The 12,690-nt window shown below is 41.6% G+C and overlaps 1 protein-coding gene across 1 annotated transcript in view; it reads left to right on the top strand.

Annotated features, from left to right (window-relative positions):
* The window catches only part of grm7 (glutamate metabotropic receptor 7), a 152,822-nt gene that overhangs the window by 80,870 nt on the left and 59,262 nt on the right, over nucleotides 1–12,690 (top strand). Inside the window, exons 3-4 of the mRNA XM_062987165.1 lie at nucleotides 1,282–1,417; nucleotides 3,194–3,348. Of these exons, the coding sequence (XP_062843235.1) occupies nucleotides 1,282–1,417; nucleotides 3,194–3,348 (291 nt within the window). The remainder of the gene's footprint in view (nucleotides 1–1,281; nucleotides 1,418–3,193; nucleotides 3,349–12,690) is intronic.

The following is a 12,690-nucleotide window of genomic DNA, read 5'->3' as shown; positions in this document are numbered from 1 at the left end:
GGCGACAGGGTCATGGGCGGCCAAGGCTCATTGATGCATGTGAGGAGCGAAGGCTGGCCCGTGTGGTCCGATCCCACAGACGAGCTACTGTAGATCAAACTGCTGAAGAAGTTCATGCTGGTTCTGATAGAAAGGTGTCAGAATACACAGAGCATCACTGTTTGTTGCGTATGGGGCAGCAAAAGGGGGACCAACACAATATTAGGAAGGTGGTCATAATGTTAAGCCTGATCAGTGTATGCCTCAGGCAGCACAGTGGGTAGCACTGTCGCCTTACAGCAAGAACGTCCTGGGTTCGATTCCCAGGTGGAGCGGTCCATGCAGTTCTGTCCTCATGTTGACCTCTTTATAGAACGCCACTTCCTATACATCGGTTTCTGTCTTCCAGTCTTGCGTCTCACTCTGGTTCTCCGTTGCCTCTTTAGAGCTTTCCCTTCCCGTAATAACTCAGTCTTTCAATGGAGCGTTTATTAAATCATTTCATTCTGCAGCAGTCTGAGCACTCCATCTCTCTTAGCTAGCACATCTTAAATCCGACACTTTCCATTATTTCTCCTGCATCGTCTCTAGTAAAAAAGCTTTTTTTCTTCTTTAGGAAAACACAGATGCGTGTTTATAACGTGTGTATGTCGTTCTTTTAGCTGCTCTCATCCGTCTGTGTTTTGGATTCCGCCGGCGTCAGTGTCAATCCAGAGTGAAAAGCGCTGCCAGCGTCTCAGAGCGTGGATTCCTGTCTCACCCTGTATGATCTACAGCGCAGCGTGAAGTTCCTCCATTAATATTCTGAGTGCTGGGAACAGGAGGGTGGAAACAAGGACCGTGGGGGACTGAGACGAGCCACCGAGTCCTGCCAAGCTCCTCCAAACAAGGATGCTGCAGAGGCCCAGCCATGACTTTTATTGCCCGACTTTTGCTTTATAGCATTTTCAATTTTGGGAGCCCAAGCTTGTAAAAGTGCTGCTGCTCTGACAGTAGGAGGCATCATGATCCAGATACACCAACAGTGCACCAAGTCCAGTAAATGTAGACAGACAGACAGACAGACAGACATAGATAGATAGATAGATAGATAGATAGAGATAGATAGATAGATAGATAGATAGATAGATAGATAGATAGATAGATAGATAGATAGATAGATAGATAGATAGATAGATAGATATTTGGTCTCTTGGGTCAATATAATTTATTTTTACCCATACAACACTGGGGTCTCTGGCACCCAAAGTAAAGTAACTGTTAACAGGACACAAGGGTTAAAGGATGTCATTCTTTTTTTAGGTGGAATCTGCATTGCCCAATCCTTGAAGATCCCCCACGACCGCAAGCAGGCTGATTTCGACAAAATCATTCGGATGCTTCTCGAAACAAACCAGGCTCGAGCCGTTATTATGTTCGCTTCAGACGAAGACATTCGGTAAGACTTTTAACTTTACTGTCCCCTTTCTTCCAGTAAATAAAGACTAATTGTAATTTATTAATGCTCTTAATACAGACAGTACAGTGTATTCAGCAATGATTCAGGTCTCTTGTTTGTTGTGGATCGGTGTGTGGAAAGATATTTTATGGGGGGGAGGGGGGTGGGGCTGGCAGCTTATTCTGGAAGTGTGAAGCAGTGCAATTCACACAAAGCACACACACACACACACACACACACACAAACACACAGGGACTGAAACAAACAGCCTAAACAAGCAATGACTGTTTGGCTGCAGTGTTGCTAGCAAAACTATGAACTTTACTGAACTGGATGGCTGGGTCCCAAATCACACTCATAATTATATACAGTGTCCTTGAATGAGTAGTGCAGCTATAAATGTAGTATATAGGATGGTATTTGGAACACAACAGCTCTCCTCTGCTCTGTGTGCAGCCTCATAAAGAAATGTTTTTGTCATTATAGATGATTGTGTGTCGATTGATTGATAATAATGGAAATTATTTTCATTCAGAGTTGAATTCACAACGTAATACAGTATGCACAAAGTCAAGGGGTTGAATACTTTCTGAATCCACTGTAGGACAGTTAAAAACTCGTACATTTGAGAGTAATTATAATTAAAATTAAATCCATGATACGTTTACAACAGAGGTCAAACATGTAACAAAAACACAAAGGAAGTGACCAAAGACCCGATCACTTAAGGCCTCGCAAAGTCAAAAGCTACATATTTTGGTTGCTTTCCGTATAATGGTTCTCACAAGAGCGCTCATTTCGCTTCAGTCCTGTTTTCTGATGTCCCAGCCTTTACAGAAAGGAACTACTTTATATTGGGACGAATCAGAAGCCCCACCAAACCCATGACCAGCATCAAGTACAGCAGAGAAAAGCAGAACCCACCTCACCTATGCTTTGTTGCAGTTGGGGTAGGGACGGACCTTTTTCTCACAGCAAAAACAAATCCACCCTACAACAAACCATCCAGAAGCTTACAGCTGATTGGCTGTGTATTTTGGGTGAGAGAAATGGCATTAATGCCTCCCCTATCAATCAGGCTGCCCTTCATCCAGGTATTGTAATCTGCCCAATGACAATGCACCAACTGCAGCTAATTGAGAGGCGGTAGCCTAACATCAGTCTCAGAGCAAGGATGTGCTAGTGCTCATTATATTGAGGCACAGTGGTAGCTCAGTGGTTAAAGTACTGGACTAGTAATCAGAGGGTTGCTGGTTCAAGCCCCATCACCACCAAGTTGCTACTGTTGGGCCTCTCAGCAAGGCCCTTAACCCTCAATTGCTTGGTCATAATTGTATAACAGTGTCTGCTAGACGCCACACATGTAAATAGTTAGTGGTTGGTGAGTGGGAATTGTCAATAAAAATATTGAATTTTGGGAACCCTCCTTAACCTCCCAACACCCCAAAATCCTTTGTAGTATCCCAACACCTTTGTAGTATCAAAGCCATTGATCCACACGCATCTGTTGCTAAGCTATGAGAAATGCTACAGGCATCACACCAGACCTTAAATCAGTGTTCAGTCTCGTTCAATTCCAGTTCAGTCCCAGTCCAAAGATCCGGGCAGCGGATACTTCCCGTCCTAAATGAGTTTTGTTTATGTTGTTTACTGCATGTCATGCTGTGTTTGTGTGGCTACAGAATATGGCTTCATCTGTGTTGCTGTTACACTTGTCTAGAGATACCCATAGTGGGCCTCTGGGTCATTCTAATGACTGTCTGGGAATGCTTGCAGGGAGATTCTTAATGCCAGTAAAAGAGCAGACCAAGTGGGACACTTCCTGTGGATTGGCTCTGACAGCTGGGGGGCGAAGAACAGCCCCATTCATGGCCTGGAGGATGCAGCCGTGGGAGCCATCACCATCCTTCCGAAAAGAGCTACTATAGCCGGTATGATGATTCTATTATTTCCATTTTCACGGTAGCATCTGTGTTTTATAGACACTGGGGGATTTGATGCACTTGTAAGAATAGATTTGCACTGTTTTTGGATATATACAGTTTGGATATATCCGAATATTCAATTCACCTGTTTAGTTTGGTGATTCCTGCACGTGCATGGCACCCGGTCGCATATTTTACCTAGTGCAAATGATCCCGCTATAATTTCTATGTAATTCTGAACATTTAAACACTGTAAAACCATTTCCAGACCTACTTTCTCACCCTGGCTCCGAGTAGAATCATATTATGATACCACAGCATCTGATGTGTGTTAAAGTTGGTAGAAAAATTGTTGGTTGGATGTAAATCTGACTTTCGTTTAACCCCAATTATACAGAACAGAGCCCCCAGGGTGGGCAGTAATGTAGGCACCACACACTGTGACTAAGGACACATAAAAATGCACTGCAGATGACACCGGACAGTTACAGGTTCCACCACTAGGGGGGAATAGAGGGGAATTTTAATTCAGGGTCATTAATAAATAACTGGTGTTTATCTGCCATATATTCAAGAATACAACCTGGATAATGTGCCAGGGATTTAGAGGGCACCAGATATTCCATAAATCTGCATAACAAAAATCCCAGGAGACACAGTGCAGGCATGGCAGATACTCAAGGGACTCCTACCTCCCAAAGATATGCAGCTAGGTGGATTGGCAGCATCTCTGTGAGCCTGTTCAGTAACTAGGTTTAGTGAGTTTAGTTTAGTGACACTTTATCATTAAGCATGGTAAATAAATCGAATTGTTTGTCTTTGAGCAGGGAGGGATATTTTAAGCAAGATTAATATCTATAAAATAGATTCCGCATCAGAGCAACGGCGTAAAAATCAACAAGCATCTGACAATTTTAGCCTAGGGTTTTGTACAGCATAGACGCCCTGAAGTTCTTTATTCTCTGTAGCACCGGCTTCAAACTGAATTTGCAACCCAAACACAGACATCAAAGAAAACGCCCGGCTGTTTGTGTGACTGGTTTTAGCCTGTTAGCGCACAGGGTTAAAAGCTCTGCGCACGATCCGGCGAACGACGCATCCGAACTTGACGAGAGTTTCTTCAGGCGTCGTCTCTTTTCTGTCTGTGTCTTCAGTTGAGTTAACCACACAGAACAGACCTAGGGCTAAGAATAGCATGTCGTTTCTCTGGTGCATACAAAACTGTGTCGCGTTTGTGAGGGGGAAAAAAAGTGCTGTTGTTGCTTGGTGCATCTCGCAATCCGAATGGAATACTGGCGAGCTTAAAACTGCAGAGCTGGTTCGCTTTACTCACTGGACATACCCGCCCTGCTCAAAAAATCACTTTGATTGACTTGGAACACAAATGTTTTCTGGTAAGGAGTTCCCACAGTGCTGGGTAAAAACCTTTAGCGTTTTGTTACACCCTGTGCAAGAGCAGATACTGAATACTGGCATGGAAATCATGGCACAGAAAAGAGAGAGTGGAATTTGGCCTTTTGTAAAGTCTTTAGGCACAGAGATGCTTTTCTGTGACCAAAAAACCCAGCTGTGGTCAGATCCAATGTTCTGAGGAAAAAAAACTCATTACAATCCATTATATTCTCTGCAAAACATTTTGTGCATTGACAGGACTGTTGGGAACCTGAGCCTGCTTATTATATGGCAGCAATAAAAAGGCTCATACACAGATTTGTTCCTTCTACAGTCATTTATCAGTTTAATAGATACACCAACCTTGAACTATTTCGAAGATTATTTGCCATTTTGGAAGCTACTACAGTGTTTCTCAAAACTACAGTTTGGTGCTTCCTGTTCCTCCAGCAAAGCTAAATTTAATCAGCAGATAATAAACAAGCCTGATGAAAATATAAATGGACCAAAATATAAAGACAAGATAAAGTAGACAGAAACATAATACCTGTTTTTTCCATTAAATGACGTGTTGAACATGGCATAAAAACCCAAATAAATACTCACTCACTCACTTTCTTAGCCGCTTATCCAATTAGGGCCGCTGGGGGGGCTGCTGGAGCCTTTTCAATGGGTGCAAGGCACACAGTAACATCCTGGATGGGGCGCCAGTCCTTCGCAGGGCAGACACACATACACACACACACCCATTTACCTATAGGGCAATTCAGTGTCTCCAATTAACCTGACTGCATGTTTTTGGGCTGTAGGAGCTCCCAGGGGGAAACACACACAGACACGTGAAGAACATGCAAACTCCACACAGAAAGGCCACCCCGCCTGGGGATCGAACCCAGGACCTTCTTGCTGTGAGGCGAGCCACCGTGCCGCACCTTATTCTACATCAGGGTTTCTTTTTTTGTTTGTTTCAATTGACCCACGTTTTGTCCTACATGATTGTCCAAAATGAAATACTTACATTAATAAAAACAGTGGCAATCTGGTCCCACTGTGGTTTACAAGATTTTATGTAAAGCCTCCACAAGGGGGCGCTCATGTACAAGTTTATTTCACATGTGTCCCCTTTAAAATGCTCTGCGATCCACCCAAGGGTTGCGACTAGATTATTCCTGTTCTAGATTATTCTAGATTATCTTTATTAGAGATTATTTTATCATTATCATTAGCACCTTGTTACCTCAGAACCAAGGATGTTTCTAAATCACTGCAGTTAATATTTATACAGTGTTGTATTAAACTGCAACATTGCGACTCTGCAATGTTTAACATGTTCTTGAAGATTACAAAGATGCATGTTTGGTAGAAATGAATAAATAATTGACTCATTTGTGCTGCTCATTTTCATGCAGAGTTCCTAATTCAGTGCTGTAATCTTGCTTTTAGCTCCAGTACTGCAGGAGTTCATTTATAAATAAAACAACCTAAAAAAAGAGCATACAGATTTCTGCTCAGGTCATGATAAAGAATTGTAGAACTTACTTGAACTGTGTGTAATTTTTAGTCAGGTTTTATAAATGTGCTCTGGTCGAATTGCTTGAAATGCCATTCAGGGAGAATCATATTCTGCTCAGGTCATGATAAAGAATTGTAGAACTTATTTGAACTGTGTAATTTTTGGTCAGGTTTTATAAATGTGCTCTGGTCGAATTGCTCGAAATGCCATTCAGGGAGAATCATACGAAATATTTTAATGAGAGTAATGAATAACCCAAGTCTTTCTCCTTTTTTCCCTCTCAGAGGTCAATTAATCAACATATTTTACTGTCTGTTAGAGGTCTCATTCAAAACATTTACAAAGAAACAGAAAATCATTTGCTTCTCTCTGTGTGACTATGGCTGGGTCTGAAATCGCATACATCCATACAGAACAGTACGCGAGAGAGTGGTTAGTGTGTCCGAATATGTAGTATTCAATAAACAGTATGCAATAAGGACCTGGATGACCTACTGCATGGGTGGACATTTTGAGTGTGCAAACACAGCACACTGCAGTCCGATAATCTATCCCATAATTCAACTGGAGCTGAAAGATGGCATGAAGTGGAAAGTGTAAGTAAGAAAAAAATTAACATTGTTATGATTAAGTACAGGGCAGCACGATGGCTCAGTGGGTAGCACTGTCAACTCACAGCAAGAAGGTCCTGGGTACGATCCCTAGGCGGGGCGGTGCGGGTCCTTTCTGTGCAAAGTTTGTATGTTCTCCCCGTGTCTGCGTGGGTTTCCTCCGGGAGCTCCGGTTTCCTTTCACAGTCGAAAAACATGCAGTCAGGTTAATTGGAGACACTAAATTGCCCTATAGGTGAATGTGTGTGTGTGTGTGTGTGTGTATATGTGTGTCTGCCCTGCGATGAACTGGCGGCGGTACTGTGTGCCTTGCACCCATTGAAAAGTTGGGATAGGCTCCAGCAGCCCCCCGTGACCCTAACTGGATAAGCAGTTAAGAAAGTGAGTGAGTGAGTGAGTGATTAAGTACAACCCTGAATAACGTTATGAGTAGCTTTGTGGAGAACGTTAGAATTAACTTTGTCTGATTTTAAAATCTGTGACGATGTGACGTCATGCATCATGTGACGTTGGTAAGACGGCGGACGCCTCGAATTTAGTACGTACTGCTTAAGTATGCGACGCAGCCTATGTAACACCACGTTAGGCCAAAGCTAGGCTGCACATCAGTGAGATCTCTTTCAGTGGGTGACCATTTTTCTAGTGCTGCTTTATGTCTGTGCTGTTGTGTGATATATCAACGTACCTCCAGCAGTGATAACATCTCTCTGCTTGTGCCGAGACGTGCAGTGAAGAGGGATTTTTCTATCCCTCACTGATCTGATCTGGACTGTTGTGAGAAAGGAAGACGTAAGACCTGAAGCTGGATCTTGTGTTGGATCTAGGATTGGACCACCTTGTTTTTGGGTCCATCTAATGCTAGTGTAGAGCGACAGGCATGATACACCAGAGCCAAGCGCTGATAGGTTTTACATTTACATTGTCGGCATTTAGCAGACGCTTTTATCCAAAGCGACTTACAATTGAGGGTTAAGGGCCTTGCTTAAGAGCCCAACAGTGGCAACCTGGCAGTGGTGGGGCTTGAACCAGCAACCTTTCAATTTCTAGTCCAGTACCTTAACCACTAGGCTACAACTGCCTACACATATTAGAATAGCGCTTGATTACATTACATTTTTACATTTTAAGCAATTAGGGGACATTTTTATCCAAAGTGACTTACAGTACTGTGACAGTATACTGTCTAAGCAATTGATGATTAAGGGCCTTGCTCAAGGGCCCAACAGTGACAGCCTGGCAGTGGTGGGGCCTGAACCAGCAACCTTTTGATTGCTAGTCCAGTACCTCAACCGCTAGGCTACAACTGCCCTAATAGATTGTGTTTTAGTGATAGACTTGTTTATTTTAGTAATGAAACCACCACACTGTGTTCAGGTTCGATCTGTTGTGACATGTTTTCAGGTGCGCATCGCCTCTCGATCCAGATTTCCTGCAAAAACAGCAATTTGCCTGCGCCACATTAGCATCTGTGTAGCATGGCCAGAGGAGTCAAGTCACACCTCATTTACTAAGCTCATTTGCACACTCCCTCATCTGAGCAACATCCGTCGGTGTCTGGAGGGCTCGAGCGAAGCCGCGAGAAGCACATTAGCCCCACTTTGATCTGATGGTAAAGAGAATTTGCGAGCGCTGCGGCGTCGATGCGTGATCTGTGGAAAAACAGTGAGGTGAGGACGAGCAAACAACCAGAGTCTCTCTGCCCAGGCTGTGTGTGAGATGAAAAGATAAGGAGTTGCCCCAGTTTGTTTGTGATGGTGACGGATCATGCTAATCTCTGCCCACGCTTAAAACATGCCCATGGCTCCCCACTTGCCTCTCTGTAGCTTTTACTGACTGATACATCATTGTGCTAAGAGGGATGGTGTTAAGTGAGGCAACGTAGCGGTACAATCGCTGCTCATTCTCCAGCTAGCTAACTCATCCTGAAGTCTGGCTGACAGCCTGTCAGTGGGCATTGCTTTATCATGAATGGCAGAATAAACTGAACTGACGAACACTCAGGCGTTTGGAAGGAGACGTTGGGACACGGTAACTAATTGTGCTGCGCATCGTTGTGACCTAGAACGTTAGCACGGCTGGGAGAGCGAGTTAGTCCTGGCTTTTATTTGTGATTAATAAATAACAATGAATCACAAAACAGATCTACTATTAATTAGAAGCTGCTGGAGCATAACTGCTGCTGTCCATAATCTAACAAACTTTACATCTCAATAGAGTTATGGGCTACAGCGCAGTGGAGAATATTATTATACTTATATGGAACCAATCATAAACATAATCGAAATGCATTAAGCAACTAATTGTTTTTAGTTTAAATTGTAATGCATCACAAAACAATTATTAATGTTGTTTTTAATATATTGATATTTTAAGCTCGCAGTGCACTTTTAATGCATTCTACAGAATATTTTCTTTTAAATAAGACCTTACCATCCAATGAAGACAATTCCTGACATCTAGGGAAAAACAGGCAGTCAAAAAAACTTTTTAAAACACGATACAACTATAACTTACATACAGTAATCCGAACCTGTCAAAACAGACATTCTTCTGTGTTCTGTAAAAACACAAAATGATCAGATTTAACCATCAATTTCAAAAGCAGCGCATTTAAAAGCTCGGGATTTGGCCCCACCTAGTGTTTGATACTTAAACTGACACAAAAATGTGTAGTGTCCTAAAATTTTACTTGTTACAAGCTTTTAACAAGCTTTTAGCTTTTGTTACAGGTCCTCATTTATTACTTTGGTTTATTATAAAGTAATAACTAAGACTTTTGTAAAAGTTGCAGATTATGCCTGTCTATTTTGGTAAAAATAAATAAATAAAAATAAAATGAATAAATAAAAGCAATCTGGCACATACTACTGTAGTACTGTAGAATTGCTGTTGTTCAGTGCTTTATCTTAAAGTCTTATAAAGTCAGTTGCATGACTAAAATTGAAGAACAGGAATCTAATTTAGTGTTTTGTTTGGACAAATGCTTTTTATTTATTTATTTTTAATATCTGCTTTTACTTTAACCTGGTGATTTTCCTGTTAAAAAAGAACGAGACAAAGAGAGAGAGAAAGCATAGAATTGAACCCTAAAAATATTTAATATAGTGTACACAAAGTCTAAACCATATTGTGTCCTTTTTTTATTGATTCTTAGTGGAAAATCACTGCAGTTAATATTTATACAGTGTTGTATTAAAGTACCACATTGCGACTTTACAAAGTTTAATTCTTCTCTGACGATTATGAAGATGCATGTTTGGTAGAAATAAATAAATAATTGACTTTATTAACTCATCTAATTTTGTTTTGTGCTGCTCATTTTCATGCAGAGTTTGTAATTCAGTTCTGTAATCTTGCTTTTAGCTCCAGTACTGCAGGAGTTCATTTATAAATAAACCAACCTAAAAAAGAGCATACAGAATTCTGCTCAAGTCATGATAAAGAATTGTAGAACTTACTTGAACTGTGTAATTTTTGGTCAGGTTTTATAAATGTGCTCTGGTCGAATTGCTCGAAATGCCATTCAGGGAGAATCATACGAAATATTTTAATGAGAGTAATAAATAACCCAAGCCTTTCTCCTTGAAGTTCCTTTTTCCCTCTCAGAGGTCCATTAATCAACATATTTTACTATCTGTTAGAGGTCTCATTCAAAACATTTACAAAGAAACAGAAAATCATTTGCTTCTCTCTGTGTGACTGTGTAACGACTCCCTGGTACAATAAAACAGGTCGATCAGCACTGTTATTAATCTTCATGTGATTCCTAATCAAAGCTGCTCTGATGCTTCATCAAAATCATTCCTAACTTATAGATAGATAGATAGATAGATAGATAGATAGATAGATAGATAGATAGATAGATAGATAGATAGATAGATAGATAGATAGATAGATCGATAGCAATTTGTGCCACAGTAGCTTGTCTGTTGGATCGGACCACATGGGCCAGCCTTCGCTCCCCACGTACATCAATGAGCCTTGACCGCCCATGACCTTGTGGCCGGTTTACCACTGTTCCTTCCTTGGACCACTTTTGATAGATACTGACCACTGCAGACCGGGAACACCCCACAAGAGCAAACTTGTCAAACTCGCTCAAATCCTCACGCTCGCCCATTTTTCCTGCTTCTAACATCATCTTTGAGGATAAAATGTTCACTTGCTGCCTAATATATCCCACCCACTAACAGGTGCCGTGATGAAGAGATAATCAGTGTTAGTCACTTCACCTGTCAGTGCTCATAATATTACGCCTGGTCGGTGTACAGATACAGACATACAGTACAACGAAATTCTTTCTTCGCATAGCCCAGCTTGTTTGAAAGCTGGGGTCAGAGCACAGGGTCAGCCATTGTATGGTGCCCATGGAGCAGAGAGGGTTAAAGGCCTTCCTCAGGGTCCAATAGTGGCTGCATGACAGAGGTGGGACTTAAACTCTCAACCTTTCAGTGGGTTCTACCCACTAAGCTACCACTGCCTCTATCTATCTATCTATCTATCTATCTATCTATCTATCTATCTATCTATCTATCTATCTATCTATCTATCTATCTATCTATCTATCTATCTATCTATCTATCTATCTATCACTAAGCTTAGACATAGTTTCACATTATTATATACACATATATATAAACTGGAAGTTTACTCTGACTGACTGTGTGTGAGTCTCTTCCCGTGCACACTTCTTCTCTCAGACTCAGCAAATGACACTGGAGTAGAAGATCTGAGCAGCAAGATTTCTTTAACATCTTTTGATACTCTAACAGTCACTTTTGAAAATGACTTGACATTGCATTTCCATGCGTTAGAAATTATGTCAGCGTGACACTGAATGTGCTGGCAGAAAAGATGTAAACAGAGAGTCAGGGAGTCTCCTCCTGCTGCTCGACAACTTTTTAGAAGCTTTTATGTGCTTTGAACCTTTTGTTTGGCGGCTCGCAATTTCCGACACAAGAGATTCTTGTGATGTAGCCTGTCATTAGTGATGAGCCACTTCACTCGAGGGTCATCTGTTAGGGGAAAAAAATATCTGCAGAGCGTCGAGGCTGTTGAATTACATTAAGATGGTAAATTATGAATGAGAAACTATGCTGTGATGGATCTTTTTCATGCGCTGCTCCCATCACTATTTTATTGCTTGTGCTTTATTGAACAGGGCTCATGTTTAAGCCCATACCAGCATGGCTTTAAGCCAGTGTAAAATGGGTCGGGATCGCTATTTTAGATACTGTGTTAATATTTATAAGCGCGTCATAGGTGGGTGAGTGGCTCCTGACTCTCATAATGGAGCGGATATGGAGTTCGCTTTTAATTTGCTGAGCTTGACCGGCTGTGGCAAAAAAAAAGTGCCTTAATAATAACAGTATGTGACACTCAGAACTTTTAAGCTTCTGTGAGAGTGTATCAGATGTGCAGGTTGAATATTTAATCCTATTATCAGAGTGCATGGTGGGATTGAGAGAACCTGCAGGCTCTGAAACCATAACTTCATTGATACTCGCTGAGAAAATCTTTGTCCCTGGGAAACACCACAAACGCGATGGGTTTAAACTCTTATCATCATTATCAGGAAGTGCTTAAGATAACTGTAATGTCATGCTCATTCAAGTCGGAGGTATAACAATCACTAGACCCACAATCTCAGCTAAAACGTAACTTTTAATATACAGAGGAACCTCAATTGAACAGACATCCATTTAACAGGTTTCGGATTTATGGACGAAATCTGGAAAACCAAATGTCCGGTCCTATTGTTTACAATTCCCGCTAGAAGCGTACCAAGACCAGTAGTTCAGTAATCGTCCGCTAGTCGGGAGGGAGACATTT

The sequence above is a fragment of the Trichomycterus rosablanca genome, chromosome 24 (genome assembly GCF_030014385.1).
Source record: "Trichomycterus rosablanca isolate fTriRos1 chromosome 24, fTriRos1.hap1, whole genome shotgun sequence".
NCBI classification, from domain to species: Eukaryota; Metazoa; Chordata; class Actinopteri; order Siluriformes; family Trichomycteridae; genus Trichomycterus; species Trichomycterus rosablanca.
Note: the sequence above shows the minus strand (reverse complement) of the source record. Positions and strands in the feature narration are given on the sequence as shown.